Genomic DNA, 26191 nt, shown 5'->3' on the forward strand with positions numbered 1-26191 from the left:
TTCAGCTGAATATGGTATGCAGCAAAGATCTACCTTTCAGAAAACTGTATAAATTTTCTGTATTTCAGAAAATACAAGTGCTATACAATATCTAGCAAGACAGAAAAACTAAAAGCACAGGCTCTTAACTGCAGGTATGTGGAGAAGCAGCTAGAGTTTTCCACTTGGCATTTTTTAGCTTTAGTTTTAATTCCCATAAACTCAGTTAACCTGCACTTGTTGCTGTTGCAGACAGGGCTGGGAGCAAGGACATGCAGAAGGTGTGAAACATGTTTGCTGCCTGCTTGCTTGCACTGACCCTTTTTGCCTGTTGCTTTGCATCACTTACTAACAATGCACCAAGTCCCACTCTCTGGTTACCAAAAAAGGAATTTTCACTGAAGTAAGAGACCTTGTTGACTCAGGCACTGCTCATGTTCTGCAGACAGAGCAAAGTTGCTTTCTTCACAACCAGAATGAAGAATCTAGTCGCTTTTGTGTGTGTGCAGTTTATCATTACTTCATTTCCTTCCTTTCATAAGCACATGAAAGTTTTCTTGCAGGAGAAAGCCCTTCTGTCCAGGGAGAGAGGAAAAAGCAGGGTCTAAATTCCTTAGATCATTTGAAATATGCTGCAGGAAACATTATGAATCCCTTCCCTACAGAGGAGGGGAAGGTAAAAGCAGGAAAACTGGAGTTTGAGCTGGGATTTTTTTCAGTGAAGTGTGCAGAGAGGTATGTATACACAATTTTGAAAATGTTGGTAATTCTGAATTTTAAGTGTGAATATAGCCTCATATGATAATTTGTAACTGGCAGAAATATAATTCTAAAACATTTCAGTGTGCTTCTTCCCTGAAATCACACTTGAACTAAAGGCACAAGCTACTTAATTAAAAGTAAAATAAAGTTTAAAACTGAAGTACAAAGCATATTTTTGACTCGATGCCCCAAGGTTTATTAGAACTCTTAATGTGATTAACATACCACTTCAGTTACTAATCAGCAAGTATTCTCGTGGGGCTTGGAGTTTATCATGTCTTTCTCTACCTTATGTTGTCATATATGTAGCTAAGATATTTTTAGGTGTAAGGGTTGTTGTTTTGCCAAGGGAAAATACACTGTTTTCCCGCTTCACAATTTTTAGTCTCAGTAGTTTAACTTACTGTGAAAATTGAGATGAGTGAAAATTGGTTTTAGTGATGGCAATATTTTCTATTGTGTGGTGCCAATTATAAGGAACTTCATTCATTAATAAATGAAATCAAGAAGTGGCTTTGGATGTTGTCTCTATTCATTTCCAGAATAAATTATTCCTGAAATAATCATGAATATTAATGAGCCTATGGTCTGGCACAAGCTGTTTCCAAATGCTGGACTGTGGCAGTGAAGTAAGTGGATACTATTTTGTGGCTCTGGACTCTTAACTCCCTACTGCTGACTCACTTTCTGGCCTCAGAGAAACTGAAAACTCTGTTTGCTTTAACACAAAAGGTTTGCATTCCTCCATCTTTCACAAAAGTTACAAAAGACTACAAAATACTGGGTCCAGTGATCTCTGGTGTTCACTAAACACTGTTAGGATCAAGGATCTCTTTATTTTGCCTCACAAAACCTCTCTGCAGTCATTTACCTAGAGTAGTAGACATTTGACTGCAGGGAAAAAATAATTTAGTAAAATATCATATTTGCCTAGTTCAGAATTAACTTGAGGGGGGTTAGCATGCAAGTGTGATTTGTCTATTGCTCTTCTGTGTAGTAAGTACATCTTGTATTTAGTTTAAGGGACAGTTTTGAAGAGCTGGACTGATGGAGCAGTTCCCCTCTTGTGAGGGAATCACTGCCTGGTTTCTTGCTGTGGGAAAGCACAAAATAAACTGGATTTGGTTCAGTGGCAAGGCTTTGGCAGTGGGAATTAGAGGGGTGTTGTGGGGTGGCGTCTGTGTCGTACAGAGCTCCTTCCATCTGGCTCTGAGATGAGCCCAGCATTGCCCACAGCTGAGGCCTTCAGACAAGTTGGCCGTGTCTCTGAGGGAACATATTTAAGAAAGGGCAAAAAATGCTGTGCAGCAGCTGGGAGGAAGAACTGGAAGAAAAAAAAAAAGTGTGGTAGCTAACCTGCAGACTTCAAGGTCAGAAAAGAAGTGGAAATGAGTGCTACACCTGCCAGACGGCGGAGGAACAAGCTGGAGAAAACATCGGGGCACGGCCCGCCCCCCGCGGCAGGGACTCGCCTGGGAGCGGCAGCCCGGGGAGCCGGGAAGGGGCGACTCCTCCTCCAGGAGCTGCGGCCAGCGAGGGGGGAGCTGGAGCTGGATCCCACACCGTGCAAGGGAACCGCGCCGGGAAGGACTGTGTCCTGTAGGGGAGCAGGGGAAACGGGGAGAAGGAAGGAACAGCACAGAGGATGGGTGTGGAGTGAGGCAGGGGATCATGGCCCCCATTGCTCTACACTGCTTAGGGACAGCGAGAGGAGGTACAAGAGCTGGGAGTGAAGGAGCGAAGTTCAGCGTCGGAAGAAAACAGAGCTTGGGGAAGGTGGTTTTGTTTCGTCTTTGTTTCTCACCATCTTATTCTATTTTTTGCTGAAATTAAGTCGATCTTCCCTGAGTTCTGTCTGTTTTGCTGATGTCAGTAATTGGTGAGTGATCCCCCATCTTTATCTTGACCCACAGACTATTTTATCTTATTTTCTCCCCGTGTCTGTTGAGGGGATGAAGTGAGACATCAGCCTGGCAGACAGCAAAATTTCACATACCACAAGCACAAAACACTGGAAGTAAAAATAAGCAAAAAACCCAAGGAGTTTGTGCTAATGGTGGCCAGTAAAATTGCAAACAAATTTTTTAAATTGCTTTCTGAATGGCTTTTCACAGCAATATTTGGAGGGACAAAATACAGTCATGTGCAAAACAAAGTTAACATTTTTACTAAACTCAGTCTTGGGTGTGGATTTTCTAAGGTAGCCCATCAGTCTGAATTGTTCATAGTAGGCCCCGCTCCTAATTGTTCTTGATTAGGAATATTTATTAATAAATAGCAATTATCACTAGAAAAATAACTTTGAAATAGTGCTGTTAGTAGTTTCATAAAACAAAACAACTAATGAAATGTAACAGTAGAAATAAAGTATGTCTTAATAGACTCCAGAATCAGGATAATGCATTTTATGCAGTTTCAACATAAAAAATTGATTGACCAAGTGTTTCCTAAAAAGTCTGCTTCAATAATTAGCATACATTATGTATAGATGGGGGGGTAGCTAATGTAACTATTATAACAGGTGGTTTGTGATTGTCATGCATTAAAAAAAAAAGGAGCTTAGATCCTCAGACAACAACTCTATTTATGAAAAACTGTAGCTTAATGATGTATGTAGTCTGTCAGTCTATTATAGACCCAGAGAAATCTCAGACATCTAAGAAGTCTTTAAAAGTCCTAAAGGTAATTTCTCATGACACATTTTTAATTACATCATGAAGTCCATAAACTTTTATGTTAAAAACACTTCTAATTACAAAGCATCTTCCTTTGTATAGGTATGTAGCTTGGTTTGCTGCTGCTCTTTATTAAGGAGTGTTTTCAAACACTCTTCAGGAGAGAACGTACAAGAAAACTACGAATAATCTAATTTCAGTAGAAGGACTGCTGATTTCTTGCTGAGCTAGACAAACTGAAATCTATGATAAGTTCTATTTTATTCCCAAGAAGCTACATTGCAAATGCCATCATTTCAGTGATTCCTGTACAAAATGTGCCTAATGTACGTAATCTCCCAGCTGCAGCTCTCTTCCTTTCTTACCTGCTTAGGGAAGTTGCCTAGAAAAGCTGCCTTGAACAGTTGCAGAATATTGTTCTAATTTCCACACAAGTGATCATGCTTTCCAAATAAAAGTCATTATCTTCCAGAACAACCCCTGTGTATTCAGAGATGACTGATTATTCAAAAAGAAATCAATTTTACCAGAAATCATAAAGTATTAGATAGCTGCTGCAAATATTCCAGAAGAGCCATTTCATCTTTGGATGGGATGATCAAGCTGTTTTTCCTCATTAATATAAGCACTTTCTGCATACTATATTAGGATCAATATTTCATCTTGATAAGAAAAGTACTGTCTCTAATAGTTCCACCTTTGTGACTGCTGAATTTAGTAAATAGTCCTCTCAATTCCTCCTACTCTTAGCTGGGCCTGACAGGGCACCATGTTCAGTTTTCACAAGAGCTGTCATCAGTGAAAACAACACAGGTTTTGTCACTTGCAGCATCAGCTACGACTAAAGGCAGTAGCAATGTAACAGATAAAAGTCACTTTTCCTTCTCTAACTTCTCCCTGTCCAAAGGTTGTTGAACTGGGGGGGGGAATGTTAATATGAACTGGGTGGGGGGGGTTGATTGGTTGGTTTTGACATTTTGGGTTTTGGGTTTCTTTCACTAGAAAAATTCCAGCTGCTACATTCTGTTCTTTTTCTCTGTGCCTGATTGTCAGCTTCAAGCACTCAGTTCCTTTGGCTATTTTTCTATACCTGCCCTGATGACTCCCTTACCCATGAGACCTGTTGTGTTGTTTCTCTTGTATCCTTCCTCACCTATTCCAGATCTCCTCTGGTCACATTCAAACTAAAAATACTTTGTGACTGAGGGGAGAATGGGGTGGGGTGGGCATGAGGGGGTAGGCAGGTGTTTAAGCAAATATAAATTAAGAAAAAAAAAAGACATTTATATCTACCTTTCTTTAGCTGTTCATGTAAAGTCTTTTCACATAGAGATGATCAGGCTCCTTGTTTCTTTAGCACTTTTAGCATAACTGTCCTCATAACTGTCCTAACCAAGCTGGTGTCCTAAGACACTTCTGATTACTTAGAGCTTAAACAAATATCAGGCAGACCTGACAGTTCATAGAAGCCACATGTAACAAAATCCCTGTTCATTAACAGAGTCAGGACACCACAATGAAATCAATTTACACAACACAGATGTATCTCTCTGCAAATCTTCCATGCACAGGCAACACCTGTGTCTCCACACCCTTCCCACAAAGCAGTGGCATTCAGCGTGCAGCCAGTGTATCCTGCAGCCCCATATCCTCCCCCGTTCTGGTGCTCTGTTCGACAGACCGACCATGAAGTGTATTATTCTCAGGGCCAGCAGTGGGCTGAGTCCTGGCCCTGGGCCAGACTGACCTCTTACATTCTCAGCATTCAGAAGCCTTTAGATCATGAATATGGTAATGCTGCTCACGGGCTGCAGCCCGAGGCAAGGGGTGAACACCCTCAGTACCACTGCTGCAGAGTGCTTTTCTAAGAAAAATAATGTTCAGTTCTCTCTGTGTGGGAATGTTGGGTTGCTCTCCTTATTCCCAGTAGGTAGCCCTGGGAGTACCCTGCCCAGAGGGGGATGGTTCAGCTGCTTTTGTGCATTCAGTGTTGGAGCACGTTCCTTCAGTGGCTGCACCCACCCAGCCCTGACAGTGCTGAGCACTGTGCTGTTAAAAATAAGCCAGGCTTTGTCCAGTCACAGCTCGTGCTGTGCTGTTTGTCCTAGGGCTTGAGGACTTGTGGGGAATGGTGCTCTTCTCCTCACAAATGTAATCTGAGAGAATCATTTGTGGAGCAGGCTAGGAGTGGTATGCTGGTCTGGGTTGGACGTGTGTGACAGATGAGAGGGATTTGTGCTGGTGAGGGAAGGGTGGCAGCCAGGAGCCACTCACCACCTGAGAAAACAGGCGAGGAGGAAAACTGTGACTCACCTGAAAAACCCAACACCCGACTGGAGCAATTTATAGTCGATTTTAGCTGCAAACCTGCTCTTACAGAAGTGTTTCCCACAATGAGATGAATCACTTTCACCTGGAGAGCTACACATTTCATCTCAAATACATGCTTTGCTTGGTAGCTGTTAAGTAATTGACAGTCTAAACAGTATTCCAGCCCTTCATCTTAGAGGTCTATTGCTTTTTTCTCTCTTTTTTTTTTTCTCAGAGAATAAAACCATGAAAAGTTAAGTTTGTGCAATAAAACCTAACCCTATCTATCCCCCTTCCCCTGCCACAGGTTGCAGTAGAGATCTCTGCTGCAAGGGGTTTTACTCAAGGGTGTTAAGGAGACTGAGCTAGGTGGGATAAGATGCTTTAGCAACAAGAGACAAAACTCTAGATGAAATCCATAGATTGTGCTTGGACCTGATCTGCTCAATTCTAAATGATCTGAGGAAAAAATAATACTGAACTGGTAAATCTCTGTGATTGTACAAAAATCTTCAGGACAGTTAATCAAGCTATCAGGTGGACTGAGTTTCAGAAGTATTTCACGATACAAATTTGAATAAACAACACCTGATGAAATTTAATATCCCTAACTGCATTACACAGGAAAAACCACCCCTGTGTTTCTAGTGACAGGATTTAATTTAGCTGTCACCAGTGTCAAAAGACATCTTGGAGGTAGTGTGAACAGTTCCATGAAGGAAAAAGCTCAGCAGTGACCAAGAGGGCAAACACAAAGCATATTAAAAATACAAATTGGAGCAGGAGGCATCCTATAACACTGCATCAATGATGGCTTATGGTTTAAATATTGGTATTTCCATTTCACAGACACTGCAGTAGAGCTAGTAAAGAAGGCTGATAAGCAAGAACTATCATAGGAATACAGGGTCACACTCCAACGTGGGGAGATTAATCAGTGTAATACTTTCAGCTCAGAAAATTTTGGACAGATAGGCAAAATGAAGAACAAAACCACTAAAACCTTCACCTTACACACAGCTACAAAGGTCATTAGGAACTGGTAGTCACTGTTTCTCAAAACAGAAGAGTTAGGAGGCACAATTTTCAGGTGTCAGCCTTACAACAGAAAGAACTACTTCTTCACAAAATGGAATTCAGTTGTGCATGCCATAGGAGACATTGAAGGCTGAAAGTGTAACTGGGTTAAAAAGCAATTATATAACTTCAAGGATACTTGAAAAGAACTATTAAATATGGGATCCAGATCCTTCCAGTGGTTCAACAGATACTTAATCACTGGCTGCCAGATGTGGAAGGGCATTTTTGGAGGAGCATTACCATATTCTTTCCCTAGTATCCATCACTGATTACTGTTAGAGATGGAATTCTATATTAGACAAATCTTCCATCTATTTAAGACCAGCTGTCATCAATGCACTCATCTGGTCAAAACATGATTTTTTTTCCTGATGGCACAACTTCTGGTTCAGAGACCTTTATGTCATTGTTCTGAAGTCTCCCACACTTGAAACACCAGGACTTCATTGATAATCTCTGCATTGCATTGGCATCTATTCAGAGGTGACTAGACTCTAAAAGCAAGCTGTCAATATCTCATGTTCATTTTCCTCTTACAGCTGCACCACTCATTCACCACATGATATAGATAATGGGTGGTATACATTCTAGCTAAATTATGTTTTCACTCTGTCCTCCAAACAGATTGGTTCCCCAAAATCTTCAATGTGTAGAGAGAGAGGCTGGAGAGTTGAACACAGATAAATGCCTGCCTTAATGTTGTACTCCCGTAGTCTTGATTGTAGCTGTAAGAAAACACTAGCCTGGCTCCTTTACTGACTCTGTTGAACACAGAGTGCAGCTCATTCTCTGGCTCTGTTTGTTTGTGTAGCTAAGTGACCGATTAGAATGGAGGTTAAAAACACAGCCACACCAAACACACACTTCTGCCTGACAAAACAGGCAGGTACATGCTTCCCTCTGCTCCAGGTGCTACAGCTATTGCATAAAAATCACTATGACCAACTGTGCAAAAAGTGCTGGATGAGTAATTGTTAGCATTGAAGCTTAGCATGGGGAGAAACAAAGGGCTGAAAGAAAATACTCATTTACAAAGGACAGAAAATATGTTACAAATCAAAAGACATTAAGTGCTGGAAAGTGCAAAAGCGCCTGTACTCAAACACATGAATATTCAGGGTTGGAGTTAAAGTTTTCCATTCATTTGGTCAAATAGTGGTGTGTGAAAATGCAGCTAGAAACTCCTTTGGAGGAGATGGTGGAATTCCCCCAGTGTCACTTCACAGTCTCTTGGATTTTGCACGTTAACATATTTTGCCCTGACTTGACTTAGTGACCTTTGCTTAAACGTTACAAAGTTCAGACCACATCTTGTGGGCTAAAACAAACATCAGCAGTATCTCCACTGACAGCTACAGATAGTGGCCAGATGAGTGGCAGTAAGACAACCCCCTGAGAACTCTGTTTGAGCATAGGTGGCAATTCTTGAAACCACGGCTGCCACAGCAACGTTTAATGGGTAGAGGGGGTGACAAAGCAAGAAACTGAGAACCATATGAGATATAATAATGGCTCTTCTGGGCAGAATGTAAGCTCCAAAACACCTGAGCGAAATATGTGGCCTGGTGTTTGTCTTAACAGACCATGCGCTTCTGTGTGTGTGTGTGTGTTACTGTCTCACTTCCTCTTTTAAATGTATTTCTTGGGTTCTTGAGCTGTTTCTAGACTCATCTGCAGCTGCATTGTCTCTGTAACTCATGTGCCTCTTGTAGATTTTGTCACAAGAGGCTGATGGAAAAAGAGGTAGTGGTGGAGATACACGGGTACACACTTGAATGGGAGCATGGGACTTCCCATGCTTGGTTTGCTCAGGAAGACAGGAAAAAAACCCAAAAACCAAAAACCAAAACCAAACCCAAATTATTTTAAGGTTTCTTTTTTCCTTTCTTAACTTGCATGAAACTCTTTGGGCTTAAGAAGAAAGACAGGACCTTCCTCTTAAAAGTCACCATGGACTTAGTAGCATTTGCTAGCTGTCAGAGTAAATCCACCATGTGGATTATGTTTATTGTTTTGGTATTCAGTGTAAGTGCTGACAAGTTTTAGAACACTGGATAGACACTTGTTGATATTCTTATATATCAAAATGCAACAAATTTGTCATTCTGAAAAAAGAAAGGAGTAACTAATTTGTTAAATGTTCTCTTACGGCATGAATTTCTCTCTAGTCTTAAAAACTTCAGTAAATAGAAATAGTCTTAGTAACAACCCTGATATAAACACAAATGTGTTTCCTGAAAAGCAGGAAGCAGCTTAACAATCATATCATATGACTAGCTAAATACAGAAGAACTTCGCTGGTTTTTTTCCACAGCATTAAAGCAAATTTCCATGTGACTTTGTGGGACATGACTGTTGCTTGAACTGCTGTTACTGGAAAATCCTTTTACTCTGCAGCATGGGTACTTCACACATTTCATCCCGCCTTGTGAAATTCATCATCCTGTAGGAATCCATTTCTATTCAGCCTGTGCACAAGCAATGAGAACATGAGAAAACCCAAAGACAGAAACTGAAAGCTCTACAACCCCCATGACCCCAACCTGTGCATGTGTGCAGCTGTTTCAAAGCAGCTGGATCTCACACAAGATCTGTGTGAGTATTTAATTTGCTGCTACTGTCTGATACCTTGTCAGTTCTGACCAACAGGAATAAAGAATCACATCACATTTAAGCCCGTCACATTGGATTACCAAAGAGTTGTCCAGTGGAAATAAACTGTGTTGGGTTTTTACCAGCTAGAAATGTCAGACTAATGCAGACTATGGCAAGCAAACAGCTCTTTCTTAATACATATCTAAAATGTATGTAAATCTGCAAAGGAAATATTAAGAAAGTTCTTCTCCTATTTTGTGCATGGTAGAAAAAAAAAGCCATACTGTAAGTATTAAATTAACCTATGGAGTGAATAGGAAATAAAAAAAGACTATGAGTTATGAAGGTTAGAGGTCAATATATATTATAGGTATGTGAGAAAGAGATATCTGAGAGAGCCAAATATAACAAGTGAGAATCCATTGTACAGCATTTACAGTGTGTTTCTATATTAATCTAAATATAGACTTAATCTCATGGACTCGTGCAAATGAAGCACCCAGGGAGAAATTTAGATGCCTTAAATTTCCAAGAGGTGTTTAGTAGGATTTTCAAATACAGCCATAAGTGATCCATAACAGTTAAGCACATAGGAGGATTTTGAAACACCTAAGTACCTTTAAAATCCCAGACCAAGTCTGTGGAGACTTAAGAAGAATATGGAGCAGGGCTCCATGGGCACAGGTTAGAATGGCACTTTCACCTCCTGAATCAGCTGAACTGGTAAGTAAACACAAGCATGGATGAAAAGGATTTGAAGGTACATCTACATTCAGTGATCAACAAAAGTGTCTTCTTTCAGATTACCAGCAAAAAAACATGGAGAAGCTGCAAGTTGATTCAGGCCTGACTGAAAGTTAGAAGTTATTTACGTAACTATAAAATTTGTATATGCAAATTTATTGGGTAAGCAGCTGCTCACCTCCATCAGGCACACAGCTCTACAGCCTTCTATGTACCTCAGTGGGTAACTTTGTATGTGTGGGAAACTGGCTGAAGTTTTTGCTTCTAAATGTTGTTTGACTGGCTGCTGCTCACAAACAGTAGACAAACCTTTCAAAATCACAGACATTGGCAGTGCAACCTATACGGCTCTTCAGAAGGCACATGGACTAAAGGCTCTACTACAGTACACTCTCAGTGCTTCTTTTTTCCCCTTACTGCCTACCTATGTCTATTTGTTCCTTCTTGCTTTTATTCTTAAAATATAATTTAATTCAGATGATCATACAGGTTTGACCTACTGCTTGGTTATGTGATTCAAGGTTTATCTCCACAAATGGAAAGGAGCACAAAGGAACAGGGGCAGGTGGAGAAATCCAACGGCATACCCAGAGAAAAGGAGTCTCTGACCTGGCTGACACTGACCCTCAGTGAGGGTTCAGCCCGGGGTCTGGTCACCCATCACCAGCAGTCAGTGGGACAGGCTCCGTGGATCACTGTATGGAGAGGAGTTACTGCCTGCAGGGGTTGGGAGTCTCTAGGGGATGGAGGGGAAGAACATCTTTGGGATTGTACAAGAGAACTTCTGGGATGTTTAGAGGAAGAATCAAAGATGGGGGTAAGAAGGGATAAAGATGGTTTGATATAGAAAAATAAAAGGATACGGGGCTAAAGTGGCCTGATTGGATGTAAACAAGTTGTTGGTGAGTATGCTTGTCTAGCTACACCTTGTACCTGATATCTCAGTCTGTCTTGTCTTAGTGAAATGTATTTTAATTTTTTGGGGGGGAGGCAGAGCAGCATCTATATTCCACATATATATATATGTGTGTGTGTGTGTGTGATGTCCTGAGTGCCACAAATTAGAGGTGGGGGCCACAAGTTGTGAGGGCTACAAGTCACAGGGGCCTGTGTGTCTTAGAAGCAGCAGTGGAGAGATGAGAGCACACACTTTGTGTGCATCTGCATGTCTGTGTGTGGTCCCTAGCAAACAGCAAGTCAGGACAGGTGAAGTCAAGTTTTGGAGCAGCCAGGGGTCCAGTAAAGAGAATGAAGAGACCATAAGATCTCTGGTCTGGCTGCTGGAGAGACAAGGGGTTCTAAGTCACTTGCTGAGAAGACTGTGGTGGGGTCAGACATTACTAAGGCCACAACTCTGGACCAGCTACCAGAGAAACTTGTTTTGCCTGTTTGTATCTCTGTGTGAGGCAACTGGGGATCCAGAGGTCAGCTGCTGAACAGGCTGAATGCCCTAAAGCCAGCACTGGACAAGGAGCCACCATTCATAGCTGTAGAGCTAATTACCAGCAACTAGAGTGGAACTGCAGGCCTCTGGGCTAACATTTGCACTTGCCAGCAACTGGAAAGAGCTGGAATTCAGGTGTTGACAACAGAATGAGATTAGTGTCTCAGACCGGCTATAGAGGGATCCATATTGTATAGATATATACAAATACATATTTATTTTCCATTAATGGGTTTCTGTCCTGATCAGCCAGAGAGGGAAACAGGATGAGGCCATTATTGCTGTTTGTTTATGTGTGTGCTGTGTTTTCTGCCTGGGCTAGTCAGGGTGGCCAGCCGTGTCTGTATCTGTACATGTGTGAGCCTACTGGGAACACACACCCAGCCTTACCACTACCTGGTCTGGGAACCTACTGATTTTAAACACTGGCATAGCAGCAACAGGCGAGGAGATGGCAAGTATGAGCAGTGAACGGGAAGATTTGCAGAGCATGGGGAAAGCCAGGCCTGGAAGGCATAGTCAAGGACATATAGATTCAGGCAATGTCCAAGACAACCTCACTAATCAGGCTGCTGAATAATGACTTGTTCATGGATCTCTTCCAAAAACGCAGATCGCACACAGAAGGACACTTATTATGAGTCCTTCAGCAGAGAAAAAGGCACATAGTATCCAGTCCTCCCCTAATGGCTGCTTGCAAGGCAAACATGCTGATCCTGATCCTCCAGCTGCTTCCCTGATGTCAGACAGACATTTGAGTCAGCCTAGCATGATGCATGTGGGCTACTTGGAGGTCATTTACAAGATGCTACAAGCCCTGCTGAAAAACATTTATGGAAAGGCAAGGCTGGAGCTGAGAGCACAGAGTTGAGCTGACATCCGTCACGTCACAGCAACGTGGCCTCCCAATATTTTGGGTTTTTTGGAGGTTATATATTGACCAGTGGGGGCTACCTTGATTGTGTTCAAGCTGTAGAGAGCACCCAAGATTGCTCTCCAGAAGAACCACCTTCCAACAAGTGGATAAGGAGGTTCTGAACTCCAGCCTCAGGGCTGCTCTTGCACAACAGCAGAGACTGGGTCAGGCAGCACAGATGTGCATGGACAGGTGAATGTCTCCCACCAGGGCTAAATTCTGCAATAGGCTGTATTGACAATGCCATACCACTGAAGAGTCATGCTGGCCTGATAGCAGGCACCCTCTACTTGGGAAACTGTGCAGCAGTTACCCAAAGGGATCATAAAGCAGATTCAGCAGCTGTGGGAAGTGGCTTCCTCTCTGGAGGTGAACCAAAATGTCCTTTTTCATTAAAAATCAAGCCATTTCAAACCACACATATCTCAGAGCATGCTTTGTATTGTGGTGACATGAGCTGTCAGGAAAGTTGCTCCACTGACTGCTTGACATCTCGGTTAGAATTTTCAGGCAGAAACTTGTCTTATTGGCAGAAGAAAACCCAAAAAAACCCAACACAGAAACAAATAAACAAGAACCAAAATAAAAAACCCAAAACCCCAATCAAACAAACAAACAATAAAAGCACACACACACAAAACCACTCAAAAAACCCAACCAACCAAACCCCACAACAAAACAAAACAGCAAACCAAAACCAAAAAACCCATCAGGAAAAAGCTGTGTGAAGAAGATGGCAAGGCATAGAGAAGGGCTACCCGTTCTTTTGGATGCTGCCACATCCAAAGAACCACAGGATCAGTTAGGTTGGAAAACACTTCTGAGATCATCGAATCGAACCCATGACTTAACACTGCCATGGTCACCTGGCACTAGGTCACATGGCACTAGGTGCCACATCCAGTCTTCCCTTAAACGACTCCAAGGACTCCTCTGCCTCCCTGGGCAGCCTGTTCCAATGTCTCATCACCCTTTCTGTGGAGAAATTCTGCCTAAGAAGAATTCTGCAGCAGACGCTGCGATGTGCGCGCCCGTCGGGGCAGGGAGACACGGAACAGGAGACGGAGAAGGCGACGATGTCCGGTCGCCACACGGGGGTGAAGATGCCGGAGCCACGATTGCTGACCTGGGTTTGGGGTGAGCGCAGACCGCGGGAGCTGCCGCTGGGGCAGGAGTTTCCCCAGGGACCCCCGCTGCCGTCGGGGACAAGGCGAGGCCCGCTGTCGCTCGGCGGGCCCGTCGCGCCCCTGTGCCGAGGGCGGTGCCGGGCGGGGGCGGCCGCGGGCGAGCGGCGGGGGGGAGCGGGAGCGCATAAAGCACCGCCCGGTGCCACGGCGCCGCGCACAGCCGGGCTGGGCGGCGGGACAGCGGGGCGCAGCCATGAGGGAGATCGTGCACATCCAGGCGGGACAGTGCGGAAACCAGATCGGCACCAAGGTGAGCCTCAAGGGGAGCCGCCGCCTGCCCGCCGCTTGCGGAGCCTCTGAGCGCCCGGCGGACGCGCCCGGCGGTTCCCCGGGGCTGCTGGAGCCCCGGGGCTGCCGCACACCCGGGGCCGGGCCGGGCTGCGCCCGCCGCCCCCGCTCCCTGCCCTGACGAGCCGCTGCCGAGCGGCGCCGGGCGCGCCCGGGGCACCGCGCATCGCTCCGCTCCCCGTGACCATAAAAGGCCTCGGGAAGCACGAAGCTAAACGGGACAGCTTCTAAATAATTGTTTTAAAAACTTTTTGTATGTTTGAGCCGGCCAGGCTGCGGCTGAGCAGCGGGGGAGGGCGGCAGGGTCCGGCGGGCCCTGCGGCGCGGAGCCGCTCGTCCGCTGGGTTTGAATCGCGGTGCCCGCCCGGCTCCCGCTGCCCCGGGCGGGGAGGGGCGGCGGGAGCGCCAGGAATCCGGCAGCTGCCGCCCACCCCCGCCGGCCCCGGCGCTGGGCAGGGCCCCCGGTGCTCCGCAGGGAAGTTCCCAACCCACTTCTCGCTTTTCCTCCCTTAGTTTTGGGAAGTGATAAGTGATGAGCACGGCATTGACCCAGCCGGAGGCTATGTCGGTGACTCAGCGCTGCAGCTGGAAAGGATCAATGTCTACTATAATGAATCATCTTGTAAGTGTGGGACGGGGAGGGGTGCGGGACAGGGGACTCCGTGGGAAGGGGCGCAGGAATCAGAAGACGACGGGCTCATAAAGCCATATTGCACATCTGGCCACACTCCTCACATGCCACCAGCCCCCCAGCTGTGCCCAGCTCAACAGAAAAATATTATCCACTTTCTTAGATAGTATTAAGATGGCTGGGTGCTATCTCCCCAGACACAGAGAAATGGCACAAGGGGCTGAGGGTGGAGGTTTGTTTATTATTTAACATCATGGTGGGTGTTTGCTCTTCCAATGTGTGATTACTTCACCAAATGCTTTTCTTCAATTATTCCAAATTAAACTGTTGGCTACATGAGCCCACATCTGTAGTATTCTCTCTTTAATTTTCATGAATGAGAGGGTTGGGTCACAGGTAATAGAGAACTGTTTCATTAATAAGATGCCAAAAGGCATCCAAGTCCTCAGGGTCCTCTGCTGTTGAAAGGTGTTAACAGTGTAAAATGGGGATCTGGAGTCCTTCGGTCTGGACATGAACCTGCAAGTGTGAATGTTTCATCCTTTGTCCAGCTGAGGTTGATTCATATTATTTACCTGAGTTTCCTTGAACAAATTCAGCTTGACACAGATTGTTTATTTTGTGCTTTGTGTTAGATGTGCTGACTACTGCTCTTTGCCATGTATGCCAAGTAGTTCTTTCAGTGGAGGAGAATCCTTCAAGAATAAAAGTTTGTGGAGATGTGTTAGGATAACTTCTACATAAGCACTTCACTCACCCTTGATGTTCACAGAAAAGATATACCTACTTTCTTAAAAAGAACAAGTACACATTTTTTTCTAATCAGAAACTCCCTCATATCTCTTGCTAATAAAGAGCTTACAAAATGTAAAATCTGTAGAGCCCAAATTATGTCAGGTCTGTTTTCCAGGCTGAATTGATTTATTCCTATGGAGGTGAGCTTTTCACCACCGTGACTTTCTGCATAGGAAGTGCTTATATATGTATGAACTATATGTTAGACTAACAATATGAGACATAATAGTTTTGTGTATTAAAAGCTGTAACTGCATTAGCTCATTTCTGAACATTAAGGGCATGGTTACTTTTTGTTGCAGCCCACAAATTTGTACCAAGAGCAGTCTTACTGGACTTGGAGCCGGGAACCATGGATAGTGTGCGGTCCGGTCTTTTTGGTCAGCTCTTTCGGCCCGATAATTTCATCTTTGGTATGTGGATGTTTCTTTTAAAAAAACCCAGAGCTCTTCAATGGCTGTTTGATTACCAAGTGAATGGTCAAAAAGCATTCAATCACCCTGTTCCAAAGTGATTCTACTGAGAAATCCTAATAGCTATCAATGGAATTGCCATTATCTGTAAGCCAGTCAAAACATCCTGTTAACTGAAAAAGTTATCCTTCTGTTGATTGTTCCTTTGGTTAGCAAACTGCTGGACGTTTCCTATGGTATTCAGATAAAGTGCATTTTCTTTCCACACATATAACTCCAGAGAAATCCTGAAGCCAGTTCTTCACAACAAAATGCAAAAGTTCTGCAGAAAATGGAGGGGGAGGGAAAACCTCAACCACAAACCGACCAGACTGCTCTTCAGTTAAATTCACATTAAATGCTTGAGTACAGAATTGGTTTTGGGCTGTGTAATTAGACTTTTTCAGCAGATCCTTGCAGTATAGTAACAGTGGAAGAAGATCAGCAATAATATGGAAAACACATACATAGCCAGTTACTGGGTTATTTTCTAGCATAATGAGTAACAGTCTGAGAGTATGTGGAGGTGTTCTTGCACAGGGCTGTTTTTATTTTTACTTCTTAACTTGGGACTTCTGTAGTACTTTCCATCTAAGCTTAGAAATGCACATTACCTTTTCAGAGTATCCTTATGAAGTACAGAAGCATTATCAGTCCCTTTGCACTAAAGGAGAAACAGCATGTGGAAGTTAATTGAGCCACTTGCTGAAACAAGAAGTCTGAATGAAAGCTACCACGAGAACTTTCATGTCCTTTTGGTTTCTGAGTCTGCACGAGCCACAAACACATTTCCTCCTGACAAGGCAAGCTTAGGTTGGAACTCGGTTTGGTATGTTGTGTTAACATAAGGAAGGAACATTGCCAGGGACAGACAGAGGAAAGATAAACATAGTTTGGGTGGTATAAAACAAACTTAAGTCTGGGGTTTTGGGGTTGGAGAGGGGAGTAAAAAAGCCATGCAGAGTTCCTTTAAGTCTTTGACTTAAAACTTTCATGCTATCCATATTGTTCTCCTGTAAACTCCATGGCAATGGTGTTAAGGGTCTCTTTGGAACGAGCTGTAAGTTGCAACATGTAGAAGTAAGCTTAGGGAGAAAAGCCATAGACATAGGCAGCTTTGTGAAGTCTGTTTCTGTATTCAGGATTTTCCTTTCATTCCCTTTCGCCTGCACAAACTACACAAGTCCTCTGAAAGTGAATTCGCCTGACCTATGGAAATACCTGAACAGGAGCTTTACAGTTTGGCACACCACCAGTAAAACCAGAGCAAAATCAATTCAGAATGTCTTCAACAATAGTCCAGTTTGCTGTACTCCCTTCCTGCCAAGATAACAATGAACCAACAGCATGTGATCCACTGGTATCTGACAGAGGCCTCTGCCAGCATCAGGCACTGTCCTCCCAACCTGCTGAATAATGTAGAATGGCTGAGCGCTGAAGTAATGATCTTCTGTGTCAAAAGCCAACAAAGCATTTTGTTTTCTCTTTTAAAAATCTGGCCTGGAGCCACAAAGGATTTTGTGGCAGAAGCTGGCAGTCCCATATCCCAGGCTCTACGGGCTCATTCTGATGGGGATATTTTCCACCTCTGCTTGTGTAAACCTGCATGTGCCCACACATCTCCACAGCAAGTAACCATGGGCCACCAATCAGGATTTCCTGCAGGTGTATTCAATACATGGTCACACACTCCTGATACAGAGATTTGAGATGGACACAACATAATCCTTATACTTTAATGCCTGTGTTGACAAGGTAGTGATTTAAAAGAGGAAGAACTGCAGGTGAAATGATCTTGCTGTATGAGAGCAGCAGGCCTCCTGGCCTTCTGACAGCACACAATTGCCCACCAGGAGCTGCTGTGAACTCTGCTGTGTCTCCTCCTGTTACCCAGTTTTCGCTTGCACATTTTTGCATTTCTCATTCTATTCTTGTATACACCATTGCTAGATGTGCTGCAGAGATACCACTCCAATTTTATTTGTAGGGACTGATGGGGGCAACCACAAAATAGCTGTGTGGCAGTCAAAGGCAAGTTCTGCAGCAGGGCTGTTGGCACCAGGCTCCTAAGTCTTAATGTGCAAGCTACTGAGCTCTTTTACCACGCTTATCTTATATTTTGAGCAGTGAAGAGAGCAGAGGAGTGAAAGAAGATTGTAGGAAACAAGTGCCATTTTAAGGATTAAAAAATAAATTGACTGTTAGACAAATAACTTCTCTGCATGTGCAGCTCAACCTAAACCTGTGTGATAGCCCTACAGCATGGTGGTGAAAGAAAGAGTGATAGAAGGGTCTGGAGGTGCCAGGAATGTAGATAAGTTGTGGGATTGCTTCATGTAGGCTTCTTTAGATCCTGGCAAATGACAGATACAGAATGCTGGATGGGCTTCCAGGATTGGCAAAAGATTTTCCAGATCCTGAGTTTTGTGGGAACAGTTCCATTTTCCACCTAGACAGTTTAGTCCTGATGGAATTTGATCACTTCTATGTGTTTGCCTTAGATTTTCAGAGGTCAGGTAGGTACCTGATAAGTGAATGGCATCCAGCAGAGTTTCACAGGATTGTGATAATGATTTCCATGTTTGTCACAGCCTTGTTAGGGCCATGTTACCTCCAGACTGTATGGTCATGGGATAAGAATTCTGAAGCTTTCAGGGCATGTTTACATGTTCTGTGTTGAAGTCTACAGTGCTGTAGAGCCAGTGGTTCTGGAGGTATAAGACAACTGGGTGTGGAGGCAGAAAATCTCCAGTAAAAATGCTGGAGTCCCTAGGCACATGGCTGACTAGTAGATGGAGTGTAGTTTTGCCACAGGAGTAGCTGATAGTTGCTCTAAAATCAGAATTTACCTCCATTAAGAGATAAATGCCCGCTGCATTTTGGAGTGATGTCTGCTTGCTTCTGTGCATCCTGATGTGCTGCCCTATCCATAGTAGGGGATCTGCTCGAGCAGGCTGCAGGTGCTTACAAACATATTTAATTCTGGAAGGATATTACTTTGTGCTTTGCCCAGCTGGACAGGAAGTGCTGAGCTCCCTAGGCTCAAAGAAAGAAAAATATAGCAACAGACAGAACAATGCCTTAACTAGCCAAATACACCATGAGGAAACCAAGCATTTATGCAGTGGAAAAATGGTTCATAGGATTTCAGAAGCATCCCAGCCAGAAGTTTTCCTGGGTCATATGTTTGACACCAACATGGTGCAGTGGGAATTGAAATGAGACATGGTAACAGGAAGCGAAGGGAAGGTCTTGGTGAACAGCACAGAATTAGCCAGCTCTATACTTAATTCTGAAACTATTGCTCTGTCTGAATACCATTCCCAGGAGTACCCTAAGTGAGTTCAGTGGCACTGTGTGTGTGTATAGCAGTCACTGTGAGGAACAGGAGTACTGAAAAATTGATTCCCCAATTTAATCCTCCTCGTTATCTAAGCAATAACAAAATAATGACAATAGCAAATGATCCACATTGTTTCTCTTAATAAACCGAGGGGCACATAAAACAAGAAGGGAAGCCTTGGAAAGAAAAGAATAGACTCATCACTTTCCTGAAATATCAGAAATCCACTTCTGCAAGTAATTTTGCATATCCTGAAGAATAGTGAGTTTGTAAAGAAATCAGTAAAACCTAAAAGGCACTTAACTTGTAAGATTTTGAAATAATGTTCCTGAAGCTTCTGTTGGTCACTGTTTTCATTCAGGATAGGTAACCATGACTTTAAAAAGCTATAGTTCCTGATATAACAAGTTAAATAGGATTTTGAAGTCTAGCTTTATTCTTGAATGACAATGCTTTGTCTTTCATAAGAACTTCTCATTTTTATTGAGATATATGTATTTGTGATTTAGCTTTGCATGCATCATGGTTCTTACAGACAGAAAGCATTTAAATATTAAACAGTCATCTTTCATCAGGATTGGGAGTGTGAAAGTTTTCAAAACAAGGAGTTAAGGCCATCTTTGCATTTATGGAAGGTAAAATGACAAAAAAGAAAACAAACAAACAAACAAACAAAAAAAAAAACCCCACCAAAACCAACAACAACAAAAAAAACCCCACATCCCCATGCAAAGGCATTAATGAAAACTGCCAGAGACTATACAAAAAGTTTATGATGATACTTCCAGTGGTATTTGTAGGCAAAACTGAAGAGCACAGTTATCTACCTGACAGATTTATAACAGCTTTTGTTACAGATGTGAATCCATTCAGCGTTCAGATATCACACCTTGACAATGATTCTGTATGTTTTCTTTCCCTGTTATATCTTATTTTAGGACAAACTGGTGCAGGAAACAACTGGGCTAAAGGACACTATACAGAAGGGGCAGAGCTGGTTGACTCTGTGCTTGACGTAGTAAGAAAAGAGAGTGAGCACTGCGATTGCTTGCAAGGATTTCAGCTCACTCACTCCCTGGGAGGAGGGACAGGGTCTGGCATGGGAACCCTACTCATCAGCAAGATCCGAGAGGAGTATCCGGACAGGATAATGAATACCTTCAGTGTCATGCCTTCTCCTAAGGTTTCTGACACGGTGGTGGAGCCGTATAACGCTACGCTTTCTGTCCACCAGCTGGTTGAGAACACAGATGAAACCTACTGCATCGACAATGAAGCTCTGTATGACATTTGCTTCCGCACCCTGAAGCTCACCACCCCCACTTATGGTGACTTAAACCACTTGGTGTCCGCCACCATGAGCGGGGTGACCACCTCCCTGCGTTTTCCAGGCCAGCTCAATGCCGACCTCCGGAAGCTGGCGGTAAATATGGTCCCCTTCCCGCGCCTTCACTTCTTCATGCCGGGCTTCGCTCCTTTGACGGCGCGGGGCAGCCAGCAGTACCGAGCACTCACGGTCCCAGAGCTCACCCAGCAGATGTTCGATGCCAAAAACATGATGGCAGCCTGCGACCCGAGGCACGGCCGGTACTTGACGGTGGCCACCGTCTTCCGCGGCCCCATGTCCATGAAGGAGGTGGACGAGCAGATGCTGGCCATCCAGAACAAGAACAGCAGCTACTTCGTGGAGTGGATCCCCAACAACGTCAAGGTGGCAGTGTGCGACATACCTCCCCGTGGCCTCAAGATGGCCTCCACCTTCATTGGCAACAGCACCGCCATCCAGGAGCTCTTCAAGAGGATCTCGGAGCAGTTCTCCGCCATGTTCAGGAGAAAGGCCTTCCTCCACTGGTTCACAGGAGAGGGAATGGATGAAATGGAATTCACAGAAGCGGAAAGCAACATGAATGACCTGGTTTCAGAGTATCAGCAATACCAAGAAGCAACAGCAAATGATGGAGAGGAAGCGTTTGAAGACGATGAAGAAGAGATCAATGAATAAAAAAATCAGGTGCAAGATTTTTCCAGGCCAAATTCTCAAATCTGGATATCTGATAATTAGGCTTGTAAATCCATACTTACGTTTAAAAAAATAATAAAAAAAGGGAGCATGAATTTCAGATGTTAGAAGGGCTCTTCGGAGTCCGTTTGGATCACTGAAGACATTCAGCATTTCTGGAAATTGGGCCGTTCCTATTCCTGTGACAAATGTAAGGCATTCAGTTAAGACTTTGGCCTAAGAGTCTGAACTTGGAGATTGCTAGTTTGGGATCTTTTTTCTTTAGGATTGTCATCCCTAAAGCTGTAGAAGAGAAGATGTAAAACAGGCATGAAAGTCTACAAATTAGAGCTGCACTATTTTCATCCAATTATGAATAAGAATATTTTGTGAGCTTGAAGTATTCTGTACCAAATATACAATACTGAACTGCCAGAAACAAAATTTATTCATAATAAAAGAAAAAGTTTTTAGATATTCTGTACAGTAACTGTTAACAGTGATATTTGATTCCAGTCCTCTAAAAATAAAAATTAACAGTACCTTCTCAAGCAGAAGTGTTCTGGGCAGTCAATGCTACATAAATACCCAGTGAGCTGCAGGCTAGAGGCTGGATTTGTGTGATGTGACTTCACTTGCTGCTGGTAATAATCACAGATAATATATACAAAATCCCTCCATTTGTGATGTGTTCATCACGAATCCCTGGGATTTTAAATGGCACCCCAATATCTTACTGGTCTTCCTGGCTATCACCAGCTGGTGATGCTATTCCTAACTCTATTTCACCCAGCCCATGTAGCTGAAATCCAGATATTCCACAGACCAAGGTGGGACAGGGGACACATAGGCTATGTGCCAACACACCTATGGTATGGTATTTATACTATATATGGTGTAGTATAAACATAGCTGGGTTTGTAAGTTCAGCACACCTACAGATGCCTAACCAACATAGGTTAAAACAACTGGACAGATAAAGGTTAAAGTACAAGAGCATTTATCCACGATACTCAAAACAGTTGGCAAAATGAAAGATGAACAACAGGTTTATCTGCCCCCACTAAAGCCAAGCCAGAATGGTCTCTGCCTAAGCCAGCTGACAAAGTGACTGCTGGGCATTTGCTCTCTGTGCATGCTTTATGTTTCTGCTCATATCAATTAAACAGCCCTTCTCCATTAGAGAGCCTCTACCAGAGAACACTCTGTCTACTTGGAGTTTCTTATTTAGGCCAGTTCCTAGGCAACAAAACAAGCAAACAAAGGAGAAAACCTCTGGAAACACAAACTTTAAATGTTTCAAGAACTCTTGCTTTTTCTTCTTGCTTTCAGAAACACTTTCCAAGCAAAAGTGTTGCTCAATACTTAGAAAGGCACTTAACAAACATAGTGAAATTTCCAAATGTCTGCTGCTCCTGACAAGATGATGCCTTGCTACTTTGGGATTCAGGGAACAAGACAGAACTTTAGGAAGTATATAAACCTGGCAACTGTTAGTCACATAACCTGAAGCTGTCTGGCCAGTTCTATTCCACACAGAAATGGAACCAAACTAGCTCTAATCAAGTACAAGTTTTTCGGAGAAAGTGACTTCAGAGGTTGGGACAGTTGCTGGAACATGCCAGCCAGACTGGCTTTGGCACAGAGGCACAGCTTGGGAGGGCCTGGCTGGTTGTCTTTAGAAGGATCATAGAGGAGTCAGCAAATTCACAGGGGCCACAATTCTTTGCTATGTCTAGTGATGCCTGAAGGATTTATGAATAGCCACAGAATACCTTGAATACACATTTTATAAATGTGAGATGTGGCTATGTATTAATTACAGCATGAGATAAAGTTATAACACAGTATATATTGAAGAGAAATTACTGTGCAGGACAATACAAAGCAAAAGCTATTGGAACCATTAAACTTCAAAGTGAAGTTGATTCTTTGTAAACAGTTGACTATTTACTTTGAAAGGGAGGAGGATGCCTTACAGGCTCAGAGCCTGCCATCACACAGCTGTGGCACAGGTTCTCCAACTGAAGCACTAGCATAGTTTCTGCTGAATGAAATAGAATTAACCATCTTATTGTGTGTGAATCTGCATTTTATTGTAACACAGATTTCATGACGAGGTCCAAGTTATAAATTCTGGTAATGTGAAAAAAAACCCCAAAACAACCAACTTTAAAAATGCTAGAAATCTTGACATTACTAAATAATGGAGTTATTAACTTGGTGAACCAGCCTGCTCCTTATTGCATTTCATTCACTTGACTCAAAATGTAGAATGTAGACTCTGAGGCTGTGGAATTCAGACCTCACAATGATCCTGCTCTGACTCACCCATTCTTGCACATGTGTTTACTTGCAACTGTTTGATGTGAATTTCTAGAATGTGTGGAGGTGGAAGAGGCAAACTAGTGTTCTCTTTAGAAAAAAGAGACATCTCTTCCATCTGATCCTAGGGGGAAAAATCCCTCCCACCATAACGAACCCAGGAACCTGTAGCAGGTGGATCATCAGAGGACCAGTTTGTGCATTAGCAATAACAGAGCCATGGGAAGCACAAACATGTCCTGTTTCTCTTCAGTAAACCAACTCTAATCATCTTCCGTTCCTGAGATACAACTGAAAATTGTTTTAGTGGCAAGTTTAGTGAGCAATTCCTTCAGTTGCACTTCCTTTCACATAACTTCCTGCCTTTTTCTTGGAAGCTCTCTCTTATTTTGCCTTCTCCATGGTGAGTCCCACCTGGCTTTGTTATTCTTCTTCTCAAATTCCACACCTGTGAGTTTTTCATTTCCCCTCTAGTTTTTCAGCCTAGTCTCTAGCACCTTTTATTTCTGTGCCTGGCCTACCATATTTTTCTCTTTTTTTAATTGCTTTGCATCTGGCCACAGAGCAGTATTTAGCCAGGACAAGCCAGAGCCCAGGAGTTCTACAAGTGCAGCTCCTACTGTTCAGACACAAACACAAATCACTGCTGGGCTGAGGAGAAAATAGGGCAGCCTACACCACTGACACCACTTAGAAACTGGGAGTGGGCGAGGTGCTGCCTGGGAAGAGGGTGTGGCACCAGGACAGGAATTGAAATCTAACTCCATAGGTCAGCCCCTTTGCAAAGCCTCTCTGGTCAAAGCCAGCAAGGAATGAGGGCAGGCCCTCAGCCCACAGTCAGGAGAGTCCTTGCACATGCTGCCTCACCCAGACCACCTCAGGCTCTTGCTTTCTCTGTCCCTGCTCAGATGACACTCTCCATTCCTTCTCTTGCACTTGTATCCCTTAGGAAAGAAAATGTGGTCACCCCTTGTGAACAGAGCCAGGCTGGGAAAGAGGGTCTGGACCTGCTCCTTCTCCTGGCCTTGGGAGGAGCAGAGAACGCAGCAGCTCCCTTGGTGCCGCACAAGCCCCTGGTAGCTGAACACTGCTCAGTGTGTTTGCAACAAAAATTAATCCAGCATTATTGGCAGCCACGGCTCAGACTAAACTTGATTTTCTTGGTTTATGTTCAACCACCTGACATCCTAAATTTGGGAGCTGAAGGAGGCTAGCAATCCTCTTCAAAGAAGCAGATTGAGTAAAAAGCTTTTTTTGGTTATTTTTCTGCATCTTTGATTTCAAAATCCCAACACTGTTGAATTCTGCCATTTTTGGCACAAAATATTAAAACCTGGTAATGTAAGGCTAAGCAAGCAAGTTAATGCTCTAAAACAGAGGCAAAGGTAAAGGAGAGGTAAGGCCATTTTCATACACCTATTAATTGCATGCTGCAACTGAAAAGAGCAAAATTTACCAGTAAACACAAATAGGGAGTAAGAGGAATCATCTCCCAGAGACGATTCTTTCAGAGTCTGGTAGTGCCATTGTGAAGAGCTGGGTTAAGGGTTTGGGGGTTGGGTGGTTGATTGCTGAGTTTTCTGTTGGTTTTATTTAGCAAGGAATGAAGAAATGCAGAACTCTGACCTTTACTGTATAAGCACAGCTACAAACACAGCAGTGGCTACAAACTGAAAATCCCAGACAAGTGTTCAGCTAAACTGGAGGATGAGAAAAGAACAAACAAGGTATTAATGCAGAATACATGTGAGATACAACACTAGAGCATAAGCACACATATCAGCCACTGCTTTATCATCTGTTTGAGATCTGAGTTTTATAGAATAATTTCGCTACTGCAGTAATAATTCCAAACTTTGACTCCAATAATTAAGGAAATGAAGTTTAGTTTTTTCAGGCTGCTTTCCTGTTTATCATTCAATTCTTCAACAAATGCAATAGGGATAAATAGAAGTGTTTAACAACTAAAAATGCCCAGTAAATTTGCCCAAAATAGCTACAGTTGCTCTGTTTCCCTCATTCCTCTTCACTGTAAAGCCAGGTAACATCACAGATGGAAAAAGTTCTATCACGAAGAAAAAAAAATCCAAAAGAATAATTTCCATAATTTAACTCAAATACCTTTACAACCAAGGGTCTAAACTTTCAGATAAACTTTTCCCTTTGTTATCCTGCTGGTTTCCAGTATGTTGCAACATCCAGATGGAATCAGTCACTAGTTATCCTTTCAACCTGCCCTCTGACTCATCACCCTTAAAGGATCTGTGGTCCAGCAGAGAAGATTGGTTCATTTTTCTTCCCCCATTAACCACCACTCCACCCTCCAACCACGCTTCCCTGTCTTCTGCTGGGATGGGGAGACAAGCCATTCATTTTTGAACAGCTGAATTCTCCAACTAATGAATTCTTAGCATGCTGCAAACAACGAGAAGCAGATTACTAAGACAACTGTATTCAACTAAGCAGGGGAAAAACCCATAGCTTCAGGTCAAGCAGATGAGTATGAAACTCTGACAATCTGATTTATCACCTTTGGTTGTGGCTGCTGCTTTTCGTATTTGTGAGCACAACCCTGTTATCCTATTCCAACAGAGAGTTTGTATTGCTCTGAATTCTATACCCCCAAATCAGAAAAAAAAAAAAAAAAAAAAAAAACAAAAGCAAGC

At 43.3% G+C, this 26191-nt stretch overlaps 1 protein-coding gene across 1 annotated transcript; it reads left to right on the forward strand.

Annotated features, from left to right (window-relative positions):
- Positions 1-13784: 13784 nt before the first annotated feature.
- TUBB6 (tubulin beta 6 class V) lies at positions 13785-21751 on the forward strand. Its single transcript, XM_063396877.1, has 4 exons — positions 13785-13942; positions 14494-14602; positions 15709-15819; positions 20140-21751. Exons 1-4 carry the CDS (start codon positions 13886-13888, stop codon positions 21201-21203), a joined length of 1341 nt encoding a protein of 446 aa, XP_063252947.1. The 5' UTR covers positions 13785-13885; the 3' UTR covers positions 21204-21751.
- The last annotated feature ends 4440 nt before the right edge of the window (positions 21752-26191 follow it).

The sequence above is a fragment of the Prinia subflava genome, chromosome 1 (genome assembly GCF_021018805.1).
Source record: "Prinia subflava isolate CZ2003 ecotype Zambia chromosome 1, Cam_Psub_1.2, whole genome shotgun sequence".
Lineage (NCBI taxonomy): Eukaryota > Metazoa > Chordata > Aves > Passeriformes > Cisticolidae > Prinia > Prinia subflava.

Excerpts from the sequence above, each read along its gene's own strand:
- TUBB6 (XM_063396877.1), top strand. The coding sequence starts at position 13,886 with ATGAGGGAGATCGTGCACATCCAGGCGGGACAGTGCGGAAACCAGATC. Across the intron at positions 13,943-14,493 it reads GAAACCAGATCGGCACCAAG|TTTTGGGAAGTGATAAGTGA; the intron begins GTGAGCCTCAAG and ends TTCCTCCCTTAG. Across the intron at positions 15,820-20,139 it reads GCCCGATAATTTCATCTTTG|GACAAACTGGTGCAGGAAAC; the intron begins GTATGTGGATGT and ends ATCTTATTTTAG.